Source organism: Callorhinchus milii, unplaced genomic scaffold, assembly GCF_018977255.1.
Source record: "Callorhinchus milii isolate IMCB2004 unplaced genomic scaffold, IMCB_Cmil_1.0 Scaffold4, whole genome shotgun sequence".
Classification (NCBI taxonomy): Eukaryota; Metazoa; Chordata; class Chondrichthyes; order Chimaeriformes; family Callorhinchidae; genus Callorhinchus; species Callorhinchus milii.
This window is the reverse complement of record NW_024704745.1, coordinates 11170946-11193245: the sequence shown is the minus strand read 5'-3', so window position 1 is coordinate 11193245 and position 22300 is coordinate 11170946. Positions and strand designations below refer to the sequence as shown.

General features: G+C 41.7%; 1 protein-coding gene across 2 annotated transcripts in view; it reads left to right on the top strand.

The window, feature by feature from the left end:
- LOC103180150 (immunoglobulin-like domain-containing receptor 2) overlaps positions 1-22300 on the top strand; it is a 45299-nt gene that overhangs the window by 22210 nt on the left and 789 nt on the right. The window contains exons 4-9 of one of the 2 annotated variants that reach the window (XM_042334497.1): positions 13210-13266; positions 16346-16492; positions 17126-17290; positions 18157-18270; positions 19994-20186; positions 20890-21514. In XM_042334497.1, coding sequence (XP_042190431.1) covers positions 13210-13266; positions 16346-16492; positions 17126-17290; positions 18157-18270; positions 19994-20186; positions 20890-21514 — 1301 coding nt within the window. The remainder of the gene's footprint in view (positions 1-13209; positions 13267-16345; positions 16493-17125; positions 17291-18156; positions 18271-19993; positions 20187-20889; positions 21515-22300) is intronic. The other variant, XM_042334498.1, reaches the window with a different exon arrangement.

Here is a 22300-nt window from a genome sequence, read left to right as displayed (position 1 = left end):
TTTTGTTTTGAAAGCAAAGTACAGATGCAATGGGCTAAAAGGCCTCCGTCTGTGCCTATATTTCTACGGTTTTATGAAACTGCCCTTTTCCATCACTAAACTAAATGGTGCCCCAATGTTTTTTGACAACGGAGATGCCTCATTAACAATTACACTCGAACAGTTTAGCCGCCAGTTGATACTTGGGTGATGTGACAATTATTAGCCATAATAATTATCACGTCAATTTTCAATCTTTGATACCACAAATAACCAGGGATACTGTGGAATGCAAAAATAAATGGAATACTTGAAATGGTAGTTTAATTAATGGTGTTGTAGAGGAATCGAGTATCACAATAGCTGATATGTCACTTTAGTCAGATGCTGATCACTTAGGTAACTAGATAAGATAATAGAGTCAAGTAACGGTGCTTTCTGGAGAGAAGACTGAGACAAAACTTTCTAAAAGGTATTCAAAAGATGATAAATATTTGTTGGTGGTGTGTTGTATTGTTGGAGTGCCATCCTTCAGATGAGATGTTAAACAGTATACCTATCTACCTGTTCAGGTACACATTAAAGATCCCAAGGCACTACTCAAAAGAGATGTGAGTTTCTTCTGGTGTCCTGGGCATCAATTCTCTCCTGTCAACCCCCCTCCCCCCCAATAAAATTGGTCATTCATTTCATGGCCACTTGTGGGACATTGCAGTGTGCAAATGGGCTGCAGTGTTTGCCTACAAATACAGTCACTACAATTACAGTGAATCCTGTGAAGCGCTTTGAGACATCCTCCTGATGTAAAAGGCATTATACCAAATGCAGGGATTATTAGTATTGAATATCCACAGTGATGGTCAATCAATGATTTAAGGTTCCTCCCACAAAGCAAAGCAATAAAAGGAAGACAACTTCTGCTACATTTAAATGCTGTGCTTAAATGTCATTGACAAGCAGTTTCAGTGTCTCTCTGCACCCTGTGTGCACTACTGGAGCATAGATATGTGGTGCTTAGAGGCAATGGTGCCCTGGGCACAGGCATTTGCGCAAAAATGAAAATGGAGCCATTAGAATTGTGGCATTTACACTTGGCAGGCTAGTAGGTTGTGAATAATGAGATCTCAGACTGGCCTCCTAAAATAGACATTTTGACATTTTGATCAATCAGATTAGCATTTGCAAAGAGCAGATGGCAGGCACAAATCTACTGCTTAAACCTGCTTCAAAAAAGAAGTCGCCATTACAGTAGATTTTATGAGAAACGGAGAGAGAGTGTTTGCTCAAGAATGAGAAATGCCCCTTGGCAGGTATATGATTAGTGAAATGGACTTTAAATTGGATTATTTTATCTGTCTTCTATCTAGCTAGTGTGATTTCAGGGCAGGAGTTTATAACCTAGGGGGTAAGGATCGAGGCTGCGTGACATGAACTGTGGGGGAAGATGGTCGCTATCTGAAGATCCTAGGTAAAGGGCAGGACCCAAGAGTTTAGCCAAAGTATAATAAGATCCTGACTTGCCAATAACTGGAAATAAAAACGCATCCACTAACTAGGAAAGAAATGAATTCCCAAATTTGCTTTAGAACTAAGGGTGATAACATCTGCGAATATCTAAACAATTCTATATATGAAAGGTATTCAACAGACCCACAGTAACTGCAGGGATTTTAATTTTCGAGAGGAGGGGGCTGTGTCACAGAGGGAGAAAATCCCATGCAGATCCATAGAGATTTGAGTTCTCAATGCAAATCAAAGATACATAGCCTCGCACTAGCAGAACTTGTAGAATCACTGACTGCGGATAACTGATTTACAAGCGACTAAAAGGGCTTTTGTAAAGCGTTTTAGTTCCCTGTAGGACAGCTTCGCTGTCTGTAATTCTACAAAGGGTGGATGTGACAAATGAGTATTATTGCGGTCATAATAAATCAGGCAGATGTTTTTTTGATTCTTTGTCACTTACCATCAAAGAGGTGCAAGTACATTTCAGTCTTACCAAATTTGAATGTGAATTCGATGGACATTTAGTACCCTATTTAACAGGTAGTCCGAGTTAAGGAGTTACTTCGATAATTATGTGGAGGAAACTGAACAGTACACACCGGCTGATATGTCACTGTTGAAACACAAATGTCTGTGATTATATATTTTTAAAAAAGCCTGGATTCGGAAATCTGTGGAGAGAAAACAAATCCAAAGGTTCCAACATCAAAGCAAAACTCTCAGTCCTCATTTTAGGACAAAGAAGGTAATTCTCAGGGAGAGCCAATCTCTACTTCCTATTTGTCATACAAACAGCAGCTCAATAACCAGTGATCAGTGATTGAGACCCAGTACGTGCAGAAAGTACAGCTTACATCTACATGAGCCAGAGAAAAGTAAAGTCAGTGAGAGGAACTCATTGTAGGACAGAACAGAAAAAGTGAAGCCGTTTGGGATTGTTTTACAAACGACAGTTCAACTGAAGTCTGCAGCTGTGATTTTGTTTCTTTTTTAAAAGAAAGTAAAAGGAATTGACTGGTGTATTTAAATGAGTAATGTACTTGTTAAGTACCCGTGCTTCTGATTTAATAACTAACTAATTTTACAGGCAGCTGCATCAATTTTTTATATTAATGCAAGTATATTTTAAACTTTGTCAAGGTCCGTTAGCTTCTTATCTTTTAGTAACAATAACAAGAGTTTGGCAGCATGGCGCATGACTGTGTAATGTCTAGTAATCCGAACAATTAGTCATAGGCGATTGTTATCCTTGTAGGCACAAACCCAGAAAACTCATAAGTAAACAGGCGCATTTTGCAGGATCAGAGAGATGGATAAATTCTGCTCGCGGGAACTGTGCTTAGGTGGTTGCGAGAAGTTGACGGTATTTTTTTTTAAAAATGTAACCGTGGGGCATTATTTTTTTCTTTAAAGCTTATCTCATATTACCAGCTGCTATATTCTGAAACTTACAATTATCTGATCCGGACTGAATTTAAAAGTCCTTTTTGAATAGTTAAGCACACGTATTCGAACCAGGTTTTTTTTTTGCAGTATTGTCCTATTTCTTATTTAAGAAATCTGGAAGCCGTAACTCCAACTTGATCTATTTCTGGAGCAGGGTTCCTTCGAGTCGGAGTGATGTGGGTAATGAACTTCCAGGTACCATAAGGAGTCCCCACTCAATTAAGAATTAATTTCTCAATTAAGAAATCTGTTCAGAAATATCGCAAAATTGACCCCAATTAAGAAAAAAATCTTAAATTCAACCAACCACAACAACTTCATATAGGACAATGTCTCAGAGTGTTGATTCGGTGTGAAATTGAAAGCTGCGTCTTTTTAAGATCCATGGGGAAACTGCTTCTAGATCAAGGTTGGATTTAAGAATTTTCCATAATTCTGCGCAAAACCTGCAATCTTAATTTGTGAAACAAAAACCCTCTTGTAGTTACTCAGACTAGGTAGAACTGCAGTGTGAGGAGAGATGAAATAAAGGAACCAAAAAGAAAATACAAGTTTTATGTGGACAAATAGAAAACAACAGACAATCTCTTTGTATTTATTAAGCCTTTATTTATTCTCCACTTGTCAATAAATTTACAAACCTTGCTGACAGGCACGTTGTTCTCCACTCGGTGGTTACATTTATAAGTGCATAAAGAGGTCATTAATTTATAGGTTTACTGACCACTCCCAATATTTGCTTGCTCTTCATTCTTGCCTTTAAATGCCTCCACAGCCATGCCAAACCCTAAATCTGCAATCTCATGCAGCTCTATTTTCCTCTGGCCACTCTACCAAATCCAGCCTGCTTCATGCCCTGTACCTTCTCTGCCACAACACTGGCACTTTTTTTTTCCCCCATCGCCCTTCCACTCAGTCATAGTAAATTACTTGGAGACATTATTCCTGTGAGAAAGATGCTATATATAAGAGTAACCTGTTATTACTGTTGCCAGGTTAGTTAATTAGAAGCCCCCCCCTTCCCCCCACCCCGTGACTTATTTTCTTAAGTAGAGCAATCTGCGATTCACCTAACCTCAGGGTATCAAACTGAATCTTTGAACACACGTCAGCCTGTGCTGCCTGAGGTTTTTTTAAAAATATTTATTTGTGGTCACTCAGATTCTCCCCTCCCCCCCACCCTCACCACCCCCACAGGATTCCTAGCAATTGGTATTTTTTTTCCTTTAGTCTGCCAAAACAGCATGGAGCTCCATCTATCACCCAGGCTGATATCCCAAAACTCAGTCCCACCGGGACAAGGAATTCATGATCATTCGGTTCATAGCCTGGCACTTCAGTACTCCTTGTAACTGTCCATGTAAAATCTACTTGTAAAGTCCTCCTTAGATCTCCCCACCCACCCCTATAATTCAAAACGTAAAATAAGCCCCAAACGTAAAATAAATTGCAGCTCCTTTAAACATACCACAAGTTCCAAAACGTATGCCATTGATTTGAGGTACTCTTCAAGACAAAGGTAAATATGAGGCGATTCACACAGAACACACAGAAGACAATTATTTTTGGACATACGAAAGCCACAGCTAACAATACAGTGTTAGCTGTATTGCACAAACACTTGAGTCTTAGCCTTAGTGTTAAAATTGAAGATTGTGATCATTTTTTCTCCTGCTCTTAGGTTGAGACTGCTTCGGGTCTCTGGTTTCTAATCACATTTATGCACACAGCTTTGCAGTTTCTTTGTCGGACGTAAAATAGTTAACACCTGCAATACTGCTCCAGTACTTGATCAGGATGTTGCCATATGTATATATTATTTTAAAAAAAGTATTAAAAAAATTCTCCCAGGATTTTCCCTTGAGCTTTGCTGGATAATTTTCCCTACACGTTTTCATATGCAGTTTAGAATTCAGGATAAATGTGTGATGCTGATGACTTGTCACTGTGTTCATTGTTTAACCTTCTGGGCCTCTGTTCTCTCATCCATTTCTAGCCCCCTTGTCTCATTTCCCATTCCTCTCCCACAATTGAGCCGCATTCCTCTTTTTTTCAGCTCTCTGCTTCAATTTTCCTTCTCCATTTGAGGTTGGGGTGTGGGGGGAGGGAGAGAGATGTTCATGCTATAGGAGGAGAGAAGCTTTCCTGCCCCAAGTAGTAAAAAGGAAACTCCTTTACAATCAAAAAGGTTTCAGGGATTGGAGATTAAAGCAGGCAGCTGAATTAATGTGTCATGTTTTGTTTCCAGTGGCCAAGATCAGGCTGTTGCTATATGTATATACAAAAAAAGCACTTGATTAATGATTTAGATTCCTTCTGGCCTTTACCTGGATTCAGGATTCTAGTCGTAATGTAATACACAGATATAGGATTAGTGCCATAAATCGGTGAAGCCCATCATATCTTCAAAGCCCTGGCCGACCTCAAAATCCCCAGTTACGAGTAGCTTGAATTGGTGCAGTTGCTATCAGTTTTATTGGCTTGCTGTGTGTGTTACTCGTCATGGGGAGGGCTGTATTTTATAATAGTGGGAAGTAAGCCGTAATCTAATAATGGTTACAGAAGCCCAACACCTTATCTATCAAAATGAATGTAAAATACATTTGGCCTCATGTCAGTAAGAGTTACCAGGGCTTGACAGGCATCCTTGGGAGTGCATTAATCGTGTGCAATCTGCTATCCAGTGACCCAAATTTAAGGGTCAGCAGTTTTCTCATTATGCTTGTTATCTTACCCAGTTTTTTGTTCCTCGTCTCTCATTTGCCTCTCCCTGTGGGCTGCTCTCGTGAGCACGGATTCCCCTCCAATTGGGAGGCCGCAGTCTTCCAAGGATGCAGTTTCCGTGCCAGCCCCCTCATTGCTGGCAAGTTAGTGTCTGTCAGGGGAAACAACGAGAGGGTGTTGGATCAGCAAACGCTTCCCTTGTCCCTCCTTTCCTACCTCCTCTTTCCCCCACCTCCCCCAACATAGAGTGAGTGCCTCACTTCTTTGAGGTGATCCATCAGCAGCTCCAGGTGAAACCTGGCAAAGTGTAACCAAAAAGGGGGAAACACATTTGAGTTAATGTGGTTACATTTTTCAAATGCTTCCCCCTTCCCCCTCCGCTAACGCAGGCATGCAGTGCGTCCCCGTCCTGCCCACATCACCGCTGGACCGCGTAGCTCTACAAGTCCCTCCTTCTACCTCTCCGTCTCGCCCATTCTCCTGCCTTGAAGCCTTAAATCCTACCTCTTCGACTGCACCTACGGTCGCTCCCACTCCCTCCCTTCCTGGCTTGTCCCCTGTTCCTCATCACTGTGAAGGGCGCTGCATAAATGCAAGTTGTCGTTGCTGGTGCAAATGGATCAAGAGGAGCTTTATTGGGCTCTCTCCCCAACCCCCCCCCCCCCCGCACCCTCATGCACCCCCACACCAAAAAAAGACGCAAAGGCACAAGCTTAGAACACAAATGAACGCACGCTCAATCTTCCATAAGTGAATCATTGTCAATTCAGTGCATGATGTGTGAGAGTGGGTATTCGAAGTGGAGCGACTGCGGATTCATTATTGGGAAGGACACAAATAAGAAGCTGTAAGTAGCAGCAGTTTTGAAGATTAAAGCCTCGACCGGCGTTTCCACAGCAACCGCATTTGAAAGGCTCTTGTCGCCTGTCAGGCCTTTTGATCTTCACAGAAGCACTTCTATTCCGTGAGCCGACATCCCTTTCTCCCGAGAAGCTCCAAGAGAAGGATGATTTTTTTTTAACACCCACCCCCGCCAGCCAAACAGAAGTAAAACAAATTAATTGAACTCTCGTTTTCCGTCCACACATCTCGAACTGTCTGCTTTCCGCAGTGTTTGCGTGTGGGTTTCCCCCCCACCACCCCCCCACCCCTCTTCATTGAATAATGAACAAACGCAGCCCGGCTCCCTTGGATGACCTGCTGCTGCTCCTCCTCCTGTGTTTCTTTTTCTTTTCTTTTCCTTTTTTTTTAAAATGAAAAAAAAAGGGCTTCCAATTAGGGAGTGTTGTTCGGCTGAGCCTCTCGACTTCATCGCCTGTTGGCATGACAACAATTGGCTTGAATGAAGGGGAGGCTCAGGGGTCAGATATGGATTTTACTCCCCGACTCTAGTCAGCGTGGCGCAGCGGAGAAAGGGAAGAATACGATTGCCGAGAGCGCGAATGGTTTCAAGTACTGCAGTTGTGTGGCCTAACAGTCTGCCCAACAAGAAGTCTAGTCGTTCCTACCTTCGGGGGCCCTGAAAGCACTCAGCGAGCGTAGTAATTAATCTCGCTGTACTTTAATTTCATGTGGTCTTAAGCATTAAAAGCAGTTGCATTCTGAATAACACTTGTACTACACAGTATAGCTACACACGGTTAGCAGCTGTGATATCTCCACCTAATACAGCGCGGTACAGGGTGTTCACAAAGTCCTTTTATCCCCGTGGTTTTTTTCAGCAGTGCACTACCAACAGCTGAAACATGTGGAAGAATGATGATAATTGTATTTAGAAGTACTTAATTGTATTCCGTAAAAGTGTTTGACTGTATTTAGACGTCCAGAGGATCGGCGTGAGTGTGCGCCATCATTTCCCTGGCAGATAATAATCTGTCGCTATGTTCAGTGCGACATCTTCCGTAACATGGGTGGAGTGATAAGGAAGTTACTGGTATCAGACATTGTTATACTTGACTCATCTGCAACAGAAAATAAAAATACTCATTGTAAGGACAAAAAAATAGGGGGTAACAGGATTTTGTGAACATCCTGTATTTTGATGCACTTTGGTACGTTTTGACGGTAATGATGCTACATCAAATGCAAGGATTATTTCCTAGCAAACCCTGGTAGAGTCAGGGCGAAAGGCAATTTCGAATGAAAACACTGCACTCATAAGTTTGAAAGAACATTTGGAAAATCGTGCTGTACCTTGAGTTCAGTGTCTGTTGCTTTCTTTTTAAAATAACAGAATGGTATATTCCTATTCCTAGATGTGCCTCTTTCCATTCCCCCCACCATTTTCTGCTGACATGTATAGCAAGAGTCCCAGCAATAACATTTTTATTTTGTTTTAAAATAAAAGGGTTACGTTTAATACCCAATAGAAAATGTCAAATTTCTGACAATCTGGTAGTCTAGCAGTTGCGTTAATTTATGACTACATTGCATCGCTCACGTAACGTTAAACAAAGCTTTAATGGAATAATGCTCACTGGTAAAATGCCAATTAAGACAATTAATGACAAATCTCATTTAAATGAAACAGACTGCCATTATCCCATATGCAGTCTTATGACGTTGCTGATAATGTGTCTTAAGCCAAATTGGCAGTGCAACTGATTCTTTCTCACAAATATATTTAATTTATCCCAAATTTTGAATTCTGTCCCTTGAGTATTTTAACCCTTTATACCTCCGAGCAGGTGAATGGAAATGTTTCTCTGGCCTGAAGGCTTCTCCGACACACCAGATATGCTGTTAGAAATGCTTCTTTTCATGATGATTCATCTTTAATTGTGGTTAACCTCTGGCACTGTGGTTCAAATGCTCTTTATGTATTTTTCCAAACTCCTGGTGGAATGAGATGCTTTATTCGCTTTGCTCCCCTACACTCAGCTGTTCTGCTGCATAGATGTTGTCATTCTGCATAGCACTGGGTCACCAACGTCACCTATATCTACAAACAGTTAATACCATTCAATCAATTAGTGGGATCTCGCACCGTAACATAGAGGGTTCGGTTTCGGCAATGATTTAGTACATTTGAAAATACATTTAATTTCTGGTTAATGGGGTCTCAATTGTAACATGGTTCACAAGGACTTCAGGTGATCACCCCAGCTAATGCATGTAAATCAGTTTGGTCTCAGCTCAGGAAAAAGTCTCTAAAAGTCAAAGGATCATTTTCTAATGTTATTAAAGATCCCGTCAAGACCAACCAACTCTGTTCTTTAATTGCATTAAACACAACAAGTGTTTCATATTCAAGTTCTGCACAGCTGCTTAGTTACACAGGCAAAGAACTCTCCTCGGCCCAGGATGGGTGTCTGAGGAGTGAAAGGTATACAACAACAACGATTTGCATTTACATAGTGCCCCTCACACAGGGTAGCGTCCCAGAACCTATAAAACAGCTTTCTCTCGCCATGTTGGTTTATTGCTGGATGTGACATTGCTCTGCTTCCACTTGCATCAACATGTTAATTTAGCAATTGTAGGAGTTTTTACTTGATCTATGTTCACAGAAAAAAATAAGGCAATTTATTTCACTGCACATTCTGTGAACCAGTGAAATTATTATTAGAAATGTACAGCATGAGACAGTATTAACACTATAACAACAACTTGCATTTATATAGTGCCCTTCACACAGGGTGGTGACAGTGGCGGAGTCTGACCCTGAGCCAGGGGGAGAGGGAGGTGACCGTAAGCACAATCAAAAAGACGGGATTTGAAAGAGGGGAGGGAGGGGACAAGGTGGACGGATTGAGCGAGTGAGTTCCACAGTTTCGGGGGAGGAAAAAGCATTTTCCGAGGTGCATTTTTGGTGATTTGTTCAGAAGGACTCGAAACATGCGAGTGCGGTTCCACTAAATTGGATGAGGGGGGAGAGAGGCGGTGGTGGAGGATGGCGTGATCGACTGTGTTGAATGCGGCGGAGAAGTCCAAAAGAACGAGGAGGCAGATGGAGCACTGTCACGGAGAGAGAGGATGTCACTTGTTACTTTGACGAGCGCTGTCTCTGTGCTGTGGGCAGGGCAGGACTGTAGATTCCTTCAGCTCAGGCCTTGGACTCCAGTGATCTATCTTGTACTAATCAACTGCCAATAACCTGCACTTATACTTATATCTCTTGTTATTGCATTTTGCAACTAGATATTACTGAACTCAATCACTTCAGTCAGTTATTTAAAGTATAATTAACGAGAGCTGAATTGAGTTAACTGACACACAAAACCTACTTACCCACTTTAATGCTGTTATCTCTGTGGGTATGGTCAGTGCATATTTAATAATCATACAAATATTCTTGCATTTGATATAGCACCTTATCATGTCAGCGAGGCATCTCAAAGCACTTTGTAGGGTTTACATAAAGTGCAGTGTATTTTGTAGGTGAATACACACAATTTGCACACAGCAACATCCCACAAACAGCCATGAAGTGAATTGTTGGCCAGGGCAGGAGAAATTCCATTCTCTTTTGGAATAGTGCCATGAGACCTTTAATGTTTACCTGAATAGGCAGCCAGGACCTTGATTTTCTGTTTCATATCCGAAGAACTGCACCTTAAAACAATGCAACGCTCCCCCAGCACTGTACTGGAATGTCAGCCTCGACTTTATGGGTTCAAAGCCCTGACGTGTCTTTAACCCACAGCATTCTGACTCAGAGACAAGCGTAATAACTCTGAAAAATAATGCTTGCATTTGATAAAGCACTTTTTCAAGTCTTCTAGACGTCTCAAAGCGCTTCACAGAATATACTGTAAAATGAATTGACTGTATGAGTGACCAAATTATTATTGTGTTTTGTTTTTTTCTTGAGGGATTATTATCAGGCATGTGGAGTAAGGAAACGTGCCCAAGGTTTTCTCCCTGCCGGGAATCAAATCCAGGTCTCTCGCTTGCGAGGCGAGTGCTCTAACCACTGAGCTACAGGACTTCACAAGTATACCACCATTGAGCCAGGCTGACACCTCTTACCTTAACTTGCTTTGTGGTGAATCATAAGTATGAACAAGTAGCCTAACACCTTGTTGTACAGTAGATCAACACACTAGCTGGCTTCCCATGTGCAAGAAGACAGGCAATGATGTGTTCCCATGTTCTGGAAATCCCATTCCCTGTAGTAAATGCATCTAAACAGGCTTCAGTCTTTCAATCCCTTTTCCTGAGAAGCCGCTTCCCTCTCGCCTCCCCCAGGATATGAACCATGAGATTTATCCTGCCTGCACAACCTTGACTGCACACTCTCTTGTCCTTGCTACCTTGGCAAATCTGAGTTGTGCTCTGCATTTTCTTTTTCAATCCCATCCGGAGGGTGTCTGCAGCCTTGGAGACGAAGAAGAAAAAATGCAAAGCATAAACCCCATTCGAATTTGATGTTAGCAAAAAGTGACACTAATTGCTGTGTTTTTCTTTTCTTTTAAAAAAAAAGGAGACGTCCCATAAAATACATCAACAAAAGAAGCCTTAAATTGTTTGATAATGCTGAGTTGAAACTTCAATGAAATGTTTCACTGGCACCTTTTAAATTAGGCAACATCGCCACCTAGTGTCTGAGCAAACTAAACTACTCTTAATACTTCTTATAGTTTTTGTTGGTGCTGTGAATTTGTCTGCCACCACACGTATGAAGGCATTTTTTTTATTTGCCGGTCTAGGTTTGACCTTGATTCACCCCCAGCTCCCTCTCCCAACGCAGAGGCTGCCACGAATTGAAGCAAAACTAAGCATAAGGAAGTAGGCCTGGGTCCCTGCAGTTCTATTATGCATTACGGGGGAAAAAATACCAATGTAAATTCCAAACCTCAAGAGGCTTGATTCAGTCTTACTTTTGACTGTTTTTGTTCTTACAAACGCTTGTATCTTGTCATTTTGGATTTGCGCTCAGCTTCAAGGTGATGATTCAAAAGAATTCTGTAATTCACCGTCGCAAAATACCTGCAGTAGCTTTAAAATACTGCACAATAACTTTGCTTCATGACCCACCAAAGGTTTTATAAGAAGCCCTTGTAAAGCACGGAATAAGTAAGCACAGAGTGGAAAACAGTTGCAGTGCTCAGTTTATTGTACAAGCGAGCAAGATCTCTTGCAACTCAGAGCAACAAAGCACCGCCATGTTAATGTTTAGCTCCCTGTGGAAAATACAGAAACAATAGAATTTGTAACTGCCTTCGAGCTGTTTTTGTCCATGTGCTAAATGGAGAAAAAGAAGGGACTTTTTTTTGAAAATACAACATTTGTTGTAATTTATTTCTATTCCCCTTTCTGCCTACCTCCTCTCCACTCTTTATACTCCATTCTTTTGCCTCTCCTTTTGCTTTGTGTCTCTCTTTGCCTCACAAAGCATTGAGAAAGGGGGCAGGCAACCTGTTTCCACGTCTTTATATTTGCTGTTGAATGACTGGCAACACGAAGCAATGTGGGTTTGTCCCTCCAGTGTCTCTCCCTGATAATACCCCTGATAAACTTTTTAACTCGCTGTGTGGGGGAATGACGGGTGTGAACTTCTGCCCACTCACACTGATTTTGTTAATTTCACAGCTATTTCACTGGGTTGACCTCAGTTGTTACTTCCACATAGGTCTTCTCAGTGTTCTGTGTACTGGATGGAGTAAATACTGATCCCACATTTTTATACGAAGCCTCAGATATTTAAAATCTCCTGGATAATATATGTTCTTGCATTTTCTCAATTCAATTTGAACACCAGCCTACTCCTATCACATTTGATCCTAATTTCTCCAGCCAAGCACTTAATTTAATCTCTGGCAACAGATAACAGGAAGGATATGGTTGCAATGGAGAAAGTGTAGCATAGATTTACTGGGAGTGAATGGATACAGCTACTAAAGATTGGACAGGTTGAAGCTTTTCTCCCTGGAGATGAGATGATTGAGACTAGACCTGATAGAGGTGTATAAAATCATGAAAGGATTTGATAAGGTGGACATATATAGCCTGTTTCCACTTGTTAAATCCAAAACGAGGCAATGAAATTAAATAGCCAGTAGCAGATCTGAAGGGAAGTTCAGGGGGAACTTATTTGTGCAGAGGGTGGTGAGGATGTGAAACTCACTGCTGGAAGCTGTGGTTAAAGCAAATAGCATCAATATTTTTAAGAGGAAATTTGATAATGATGATAATAATAATAATCTATACATTTAGAATAGTGACTTTCATGTTGGGAGGATGACCCATAGCACTTCATAGGATGTACTGTAAAGTGCAGTGACTGTGGCTGAACATGAGAAGGGAATAGAGAGATACAGAAGAGGGGATTAGATGGGTTGGGGACTCGTGTGAAGTATAAACACTGGTACAGAATGTCTTGTTTCAATGCTCTTCATTCTATGTAATATAATTTTTTAAAAAACGATTGTGTAGAAATGGAGCTTTAACATGCAGCCCACAGATTTGAAAGCATACAAGGACAACACATACATTGGTCAGAAGTACAGAATGAACTTGCTGTATTCATTCTTTGTAATCATGTTTCTTTCTCTAATTTCGTTTTCACTCTCTCTCTCTTTCTCTCTCTCTCTCTCTCTCTCTCTTTCCTAGGCAGGAGTGGAGTGGTTGCAGATCTGTTGCCAGGTTTTGATGTAGAGTTTATGCCAGGTACTGGTATTTCTCGTGAAGTCCGTTCTTCCCTCTAACCCCTCCCCAAGCCCTCCACCACCTGCACTGACTGTGGTACCAAAGTGTTCAGTTTGTTTCCCATCACAACAATTGTAGCAGTAAGTAGGAACCCGGTTGTTAATCATTTGGCGGATCTCTTTTCACCAAAAACAAATTGTCACTTCACCGAACAAAATGTGACTGTTTGTGGGATACTGCCATGCGCTTCTGTTTACCTAGCAGTGAGTAGGAACCGGATTGGCGATTGGTGGATCGCTTTCCCGGGGGTAATAATTCCTTCAAAACAAAAATCCCCCCCAAAATAATAATAATTATTTGCTCACTCAGTCCACGACTGTTTGAGGGACACTGCTGTGCGCAATTAGCTGCCGCGTTTCACCCACAAAATATACAGTCGATTCACTTTACAGTAAATTCTGTGAACCACTTTGAGACGTCTTGAAGAGTGATAAGGTGCTATATCAAATGCAAGGATTATTATCATTATTATAAGTGACACTATCTGCCAACTGGGAGGTACAGAATCCCACCCATAATTTATTTTTATGACCAAGATCAAATTCACACACAGTTTGCAGCCACTTCAACAGGTGATTCATTCACCTGTTAATTTGAGGTAAAATTGAGGAGTTGGTTACAGGAGGAGGGTGGGGATGTTAGCTTGTCTCAGTGCTCCTTTGTGTATAGTGTTTCTTTACATCGGCCGCTAGTTTGCCACTCCTATCTAAGTGCCAAGGCGAGTGGAGGGGTAAGCTGCGTTCTGGGAATGCTCCCAGCTTTGAGTTGAGGGAATGCGGGGAAGCTGCAAAGTGTCGTCTCCTGTCTGAGTACCTCTGAAAGACCTTTCCAGTAATAATATTCCTCTGCATTTGATATAGCAACTTTAACATTTTAAAAGAAAGGGTAAAGTGCGCCACAGGGAGTCAGTCGCTGGTCAGCCGAGTGACTTTTATTTGCAGACCAAGTTCAAATCCAGCAGGTACCAAGACATCAGGTTCAAAAGCAAAATGCATCGGGGCCATCTTTTCCAATATTAAATGTGTCATTGTTCATCCTTTGTTCACAAAGATGGAACGTTTCATGGGAAAAAGAGAGGCCTATTCAGCCTGCTCTGACAGTTAATTGCATCATGTTAGATCTTTTAGTCCTATTTCCCCTTCTTTTTCCCAAACCCCTAATACACATTGGAACATAGGAATGTAGTTAACCAAGCTGATTAATGTTGGACCGTGCTGATCATATACCCAAATGATCTCTGAAGAGAAAGTCACGTCACCAACCTTGTGAAATTCAGAAGGTATTATGATTTATCTGAATCCCTTTTGATTTTTCTGCACCTATTGACTACTTAATTTTTTTGTACCTCTATGTGGAGTCCTGTAGCTCAGTGGTTAGAGCACTCACTTTGCAAGCGATAGATCTGGGTTTGATTCCCAGCAGGGTGAAACCTTAGGCAACTTTCCTTATTCCACACACCTGATAATAATAATAATCCTTGCATTTGATATAGCGCTTTTCACATCGGGAGGACGTCCCAAAGCGCTTCACAGAACACACTGTAAAGTGAATTGACTGTATATTTGTGGGCGAACGCGGCAGCCAATTGCGCATAGCAATGTCCCACAAACAGTCGCAGATTGAAAATGACCAATTTATTATTGTTTTTGGTTTTGGAGGGATTATTATCAAAATAATCCATCAAAAAAAAACACAATGATAAACTGGTCATTTCAATCCACGACTGTTTGTGGATCACTGCTGTGCGCAATTGGCTGCCGCATTTCGCCCAAAAATATACAGTCAGTTCGCTTTACAGTCTATTCTGTGAAGAGCTTTGAGATGTCTAGAAGACGTGAAAAGCGCTATATCAAATGAAAGGATTATTATCATACTATATTATTGAAAATTGGAGGAGAGCAATAATTCAAAACACATTTTAATGACGTTCTTTAAATAAGGAATGGAATATGTTTAAGGATACTGCAGTTTTAATTCCTTTATAATCTTTATAATGATTATCTAGTCTTTTTGCAACCTCCACTGCATACCTTGAATACCCTCTGTTCCTGAAACTCATGAACACAGCAAAATAAGTAATAACCCAGAAATTATTCATGTCTTGTCCTGAAATTACTCTTTGCAACCCTATTCTGCTGTCCTGGTTCATCAGAAAGTATCGTTCTGGATTTATTTTCTCAATCCCATTTAAAAGCTTACATCTCTCTATTAGATCCCCTGAGATGTATCTTTTTCAGTATCCTAGGATGTGTTATGTGATATGTACTATCTCCTCAATTTTTTTTAGTCTTGGTAAAAAAGATATACAATATCATGCCTCTATACTTGCCTTTACCACCCCTCCCACACACGCACACTCTTGCACAATAATCTCAGCTAATGTAATAACACTAATTTGAGATTGTTACAAAAGTCTAGCAGCAGAAAGTTATTGCAATAACTCAATATCAAAAGGCAGTAGCCTCTCAATTTCAAGTCAGAAACCTTTGACGACACAGCCCATTACTTTTACTCTGGCAAGTGATTGAATAAATGTCTGATTTCTGTCATGGTTTCACATCTGTCTGCCTGCAGAGATTTTCCATCTCCCTCCTGATTTCCCATCTCCCTCCATAATCCCTCATCGATGCCCATTAACCCCTTAGAGTCATCATCGTGTTTCTGTGTTGAACTAATCATGTATTAGAGTAAACCTTGAAGGATATTGAAGCTGACATTAGTGATAAGGCAAGTGGAGCAAAAGTAAAAGGGGCTTTTTAAAAACAATTGGAAAGCAGTGCCCTTGTTAGTTAGTTAGTGGCTGATTTACATCAATTTAACTTTCGACTCTAACATGGGACAATAAAAGGGGCATAGGAACGGAAGGCTTGGGCACTGATGGTGGCGTGGGCTCCTTAAAGTCTGTGATTCAATAAACAAACGCGACATATGATGTATATTTTATATAACAGTGAGACTTTTTTGTTATTCTGCATGCATTGCATTCCGCACGATCCTATAATTCTTTCACAGAGCTGTATTGAATATTATTGTTTTACAGAGTGGGCATTTGTTGGTCTGGTGGGCTCGGGCACTTTACTTCTCCTTATCCTGTTTGGTATTTGTTGGTGCCAGTGCTGCCCTCATACCTGCTGTTGCTACGTCCGCTGCCCTTGCTGTCCAGAGTCCTGCTGCTGCCCTCGAGCCTGTGAGTATGTCATTCCCACACTCCAGCTGATAGAGGGATTTACGTTATCTCCTTTACAGTTAACACAGATCGCAAATCCTTTGTTAAGCGCTGAGGGAGTTTCTGGGATCCTATGCTGCTAACAGATCACATTTGTGAGCATTTGACAGCTTCTCTGTGCAAAAATATGTGTACAAAGACCACTGAAAGATCATAAAAGTCAATGATGACAAAAATTTGTATGTGGCCACGGAAATGGTTCACTACTGGTTTTGTGTGACAGTCATCTTTGGCTGTTGAGCGGCAAAGGATTCGGACACCCTACAAGCAATAGATGTTCATTCATGTGCCTGCCATTTTTGTGTAGATTTACATAGGATGTACAGCATGGATACAGGGCATTCAGCCCAACCAGTCTATGCCAGGATTTATACTCCACACGATTCTCCACTCATTCCTACTCCCTCCCATATTCTTCTGTTACTTTCTACCTCATGTGTACATCCAGCCTCCTTTTGGTAATAATATAATGATGTTTAGTAATAATGTGGGTTTCCTCGCTCTGGAAATAAAAAGTCAATACAATTCAAACCAACATTGTTTCTGTAAAGTAAAAGACAAATATGTAACATTATCCTTCTTTCTCTTCCCCAGTGTACGAGGCTGGGAAGGCAATAAAAGCTGGGCACAATATAGCAGCCTACCAGCCATATTGCATTCCCAGTGTTTCAAGGGTACCAATTCCAATTACATCAACTGTAATGGATACAAATGCCCCACCACCCACTCAGCTTGTGGAGAACGATGTTGGGGGATCTGGTAAGAAAACAACCTTTTGTTCAAACCAAAGGTCAGTTCGATCTTGTAATATTATAGGAGCAACCTCATGATAGAAGGATGACACTTGTGACTCTAGATCTAAACACTAAGTCTCACACTGATTCAAATGATCAAAGTTCAGGTAATGTACGTCCAATCAGCAGTTACTACCCATCTCTCTAACACACTGAAAGCCGCCTGAGCTGAGGTACTCAGCTGTTGAGTACCTTATACAGTTCAAGATACAGTTCAAGATCCTGATACAGTTTAAGATCCTGGTCCTCATCTTCAAAGCCCCCCCCCCACAGCCTTGCTCCTCCCTACCTCTGTGACTCCTAACCCCATACCAACCTGTCCGCTGCCTCCGCTCAGTGGGCTCCGGCCTGCTTCACGTCCCCCGCCTTGCCCGCCCCACCATTGGCGGGCGAGCCTTCAGCCACTCTGCCCCCAAACTATGGAACTCCATCCCACAGGCACTCCACCTCGCCCCCTCCCTTGCTTCCTTCAAGACCTATCTCAAGAACCTCCTCTTCAACCATGCCTTTGGACCCCTTCCTACCCTTAACCTCCCCACCCTCTACCTCCTGATCCCAACCACCAGCTCGGGTGTGGATCCCTGACTGTCCAGCTTTTTGGGACGTCCTCCTGACGCGAAAGGTGCTATACATAACAAATGTAATTTGTTGTTGTTGTTAGGCTGGTACAAATGTACAGACCTAAGATACTTCAACTGTGCTGAGGAATGGATATTGTTCAAATCAAATAGCGTAGATTCATTGCCACTTTGCTTCTTACACTGGAGGCTGCTGATGAGCTTGTATTATAAAATCAGATTTCAATAAGTCCCCTTTTTTCTTCTTTCACAGTACGAAGCGGATACCGGATTCAAGCCAACAAAGAGCAAGATTCCATGAAGGTTCTTTACTATGTGGAGAAGGAGCTGGCAGAGTTTGACCCCTCTCGGAGAAAGTTTGAGAAATGTACGGAGCATAGGTATTGAGAGGAAACTGTGGGATGGGTTTCTTCTGCTGGCATTAGTGGAGCGAGTCTTGCTTTTGTCATACTTTCATGTGCTACACCACAGCTGGGTTGAGTTTCGATAGCCCTCACCCAGGCTCCTGGTTAAAGTGCCTGGAGATGTCCCTCAGTGAGAAGGAACTGATGCTACTGCACCATAAAATTCATCTGGCATTTACAACCTAAGATGTTTTAGGACATGAAAACGTAATTAGGCCCAACAAGTCCATCTCTTCTTAATATCTGCCAACAGCAATTACCTGTCAGCAACTAAGTCCTCTTCAACATTGCCTACCCATGGTCACCTCCTCTTTCTCCCTTGGTCGGCATCAACCTATGCCTTCAAAGTAAATAAAAAATAATTTGGTCAATCTACGACTGTTTGTGGGACACTGCTGTGCGCAATTGGCTGCTGCGTTTCACCCACGAAATATACAATCAATTCACTTTACAGTATGTTCTGTGAAGCGCTTTGAGACTTCTTGAAGATGTGATAAGGCGCAATATCAAATGCAAGATTATTATTATTAAGCACTCCGAGACGCTACCCTGCATGAAGGATGCTATATAAATGCAAGTTGTCCTTCTTAACATCTCTATCAATTCCTTCTCCATCTCGAAACATGTCTAGTTGTCTCTCATACTCAGTCATACTGTCTACTGGCGTGACATTGAAGGATGCTTTGAAGCTATTTCACCTTGTTCAGAGGCTGGAGGAGACGTGGTGCTTTGTTTTTTTTCCCCTCTACTCAGAAAGCTTTTAAGAACTCACTTCACTGCTTGTGGAATACAGCTTTAAAGAAACTGTGTAAAGCATACAATTTTTTTTTAGTAACTGAATAACTGAAGAAGAATATTACTCTGGGTGAAACATGTTCACTGTAAAGAGCTTGTAACCTTACATAAGCATTGTCAGGTTTGTGAGACGTCCAATTCCACAGATGGCATGTTAGCTGGTACAGATGTGATCCCTGCAGCAATGCTCACAAAACATTTTGGGAGGTCCTTGTGTTTGGTAGTGTACCAAATGCAAGGATCATTATTATTTTCATTTGTTGCAGGGCTATTTTTAATTTTTTTTAAAAAAGTTGTAAATGTTAGTGCAGGTGATGCTGGTGCCACAATGGTGTTGTAAAACCCTTTACTCTTGCCAATCTGCGTTTAATACTTTCCAGAATTAGGTAAGCAGTATGCGTCCCTCCAGGGAGAGAGTGCGCATTCCATTCCAACAATTTAACTCTGGGATTTCCATGTGTAGGTGGGATGCATGGAGGTGGGTTTGGATACTCTTAAACATGGTGATGGGTTTCTGTGTGTGTCAGACACCCAGCTGACCAAAGAAACAATTGGAAAACCTGATGGAGCTTTTGTTGCACAAGAGGGATGCGCCTGTTTAAGTTCCACGCTGCTTCTACTTTCAGTCTAGCTCCTAGCAGTGAGGAATGGCCCAGTATTGTTCAGCTGCATCACAAAACAGCACGCCGGCATTTTGATAGAGAGGATGCTGCCACAACAGAGCTAACAACAGAGCTCAACATAATTTCCCCTTTATGCAATGCTGGTCAGATGCGGTTTTGATTTTGACAAAGAGCAGCTGCTCCAAGGCTTCTGGTCTACGTTTGTGGTGTTAAATGTTCAGGAGAGAATCGAAAGTAGTGACTTAAAAACTTTTTGTCCTAAACCCAGCCAGCACTATCTCCGAGCTGAGCTCGCTGCATGAGCAGGACACTGATTTAAGGCAAGTGTTGCGTCAGGCACGAAAGCCAGCCCTGCCCACCATCTGCGACCAAGAGGAGTCTGGAATCAGAGCTGAGCTGGCACGAAGGTCTGGACGTTTCAGTGGCAGAGAAAAGAGAGACGATGATCGCCACAGCCACAGGTGCAGTATAAAAAACAGTCAAAGAATAGATCCACCTTCAACGAGTGATACTAACACAATGTCTGGCGAGTGAAGCTCGGCCTGTTTAAAGTTAAAGCAGCAAGTGATCTGGAGCAGAGTAAGTTGCAAACTCGAACTGTTTTGGCTCACACGCCAAGAGGGGTGACAGCCGCACTCCGAGAAGGCGGGGGGGCAGAACCCACAGGAAGGAGGGGGAAGGTTTGAATTAAATTGCATCAATGATTGAATCTGTTTGTAATAAGGCTGGAGGAATTGTTGGCAAATTATTGGCATATTCAATAGGAAAAATGAGTTGACTGCGGTTGCAGCTTCTGTCAAATATGATCGAGAAAAATACAAGCTTTTTTTTAATAACAGCAGTGGATATGTTCAGAAAATGTACTATGACCCTGCTTATGGTTTGGAAACTTATACGATGGAGGGGAATGTTTGTATAATCTCTCAAATCATATGTGGGGGGGGGGTCATAATACATGTTACATTTCTTGTGTTCGTTTTACAGATGTCTTTTAACCATTTTTTGTAGAGCAGGGATTAGGACAATGAAACGGCACCAAACGATTTGGGATGTTACATTTCTACTCAAGTAGCTTAAACACACACACACACAGCAGAAACCTGCATTAGTTCTGCAGAATCCTTTTGAATGGCCCTGGATAAACCTTACATTATTTCTCTGTAGGTCGAGGTCTCGATCTTGTGAAAGGCAAAAGATGGAATTTCATGACAAGGGACAATCAAGGTCGATGAACGAGCTGGAGGATTTTGCTGAATCATATCATTGCAGGGGGAGGAGGGGTAACTCCCAAGAGCCAAATTGGGAGAGAAAGGATGCGGATAGAGGAGAATATTACAGAGCGCTCAGAGATCGGTATCATGGTCAGGACTGCTCTTCGGATGACTATTACAACAAAAGAAGTCGAAGCAGGAGTGATGTGTACGATGGTGACAAAGGACATGCTTATAATAATAGGAGAGAGAGGCGGGAGGAATATCCACTGAGATACACGCATGACGGTGACGGAGCCTATGACGATGCATTCATCAATAGTATTCTGGAGAGAAAAGCCAATTGCAGGTCTTACGATGAGAGCTACTGCAATGAAATACCTTCCCAAAGTAGCAGCAGGCGAGGTAATGACTATTACTATGAGAAACCTTCAAGCTATAGGGCAGAAGAGGAAGAGATTTTGCCTCCATACAGTGAAATGCAGCTGCAGAGAGCCAGACCAGAGAATCTGGCAATAAGGCCCTACTATCAACAAAGAGAGAATGACAGAAAAGAACAAACAAGACAGAAGAAAATGGTGAGTTTGGTTACTTTTCTAGGCCAAAGAAAAATTGCAGTCCTTCTCAGTGTCATCCCTTGGCCAAGACATTAAACCGAGGTCCTGTCTGCCCATTCAGATCCCAATTTGAAAAGAGAAGGGAGTTTCACCCTGTGTCTTGACCAACAAATCAGTCAAATAAAATTAGTCATGCATGTCATTGCTGCATGCAAATTGACTGCTACAATCATCTACGAATGCAGCCACTACACATTAGAGAAACTATGTTGAGATGCTTTGAGATGTTAATAGATGCCACCTCATGCAATGATTATTATTAATATGCTATTACAAGTAAATTTGAAAAATATTGAAATACATCTAACTGATAGAATTGATATGCCCTAGGACGTTGCTGTGTTTCAGTTAAATTCTGAGCAATGTCAACCGCTACAACACAGCCAAATATGAAATGAGAAGGTGGAAAATGTGAGCCGTTAACCATCACGGGTGATAATTAAAATGATCACTTTTAAAATAATTAAAATTATCACGTGATTGCTAATTAAAATTGTCACTTGATAATCATTGAAATACGTTGAGCCATCGATTAATTGACAAAATCAACAACAACAACTTACATTTATAGAGCACCTTTCACACACAATTGACTCCCATTATGATAGCTGCACCCAAAGTCAGCCACTAGCCTCATTGGCATTCAGAGGGCAGATTTGCCGTGGTGGTTGCCAGCTTAAGTCACTTTGTCGAAGCTTAAGTCACTATGTCAAGCAAGTCATTTGTAAATAATGCACTTCACTGCAC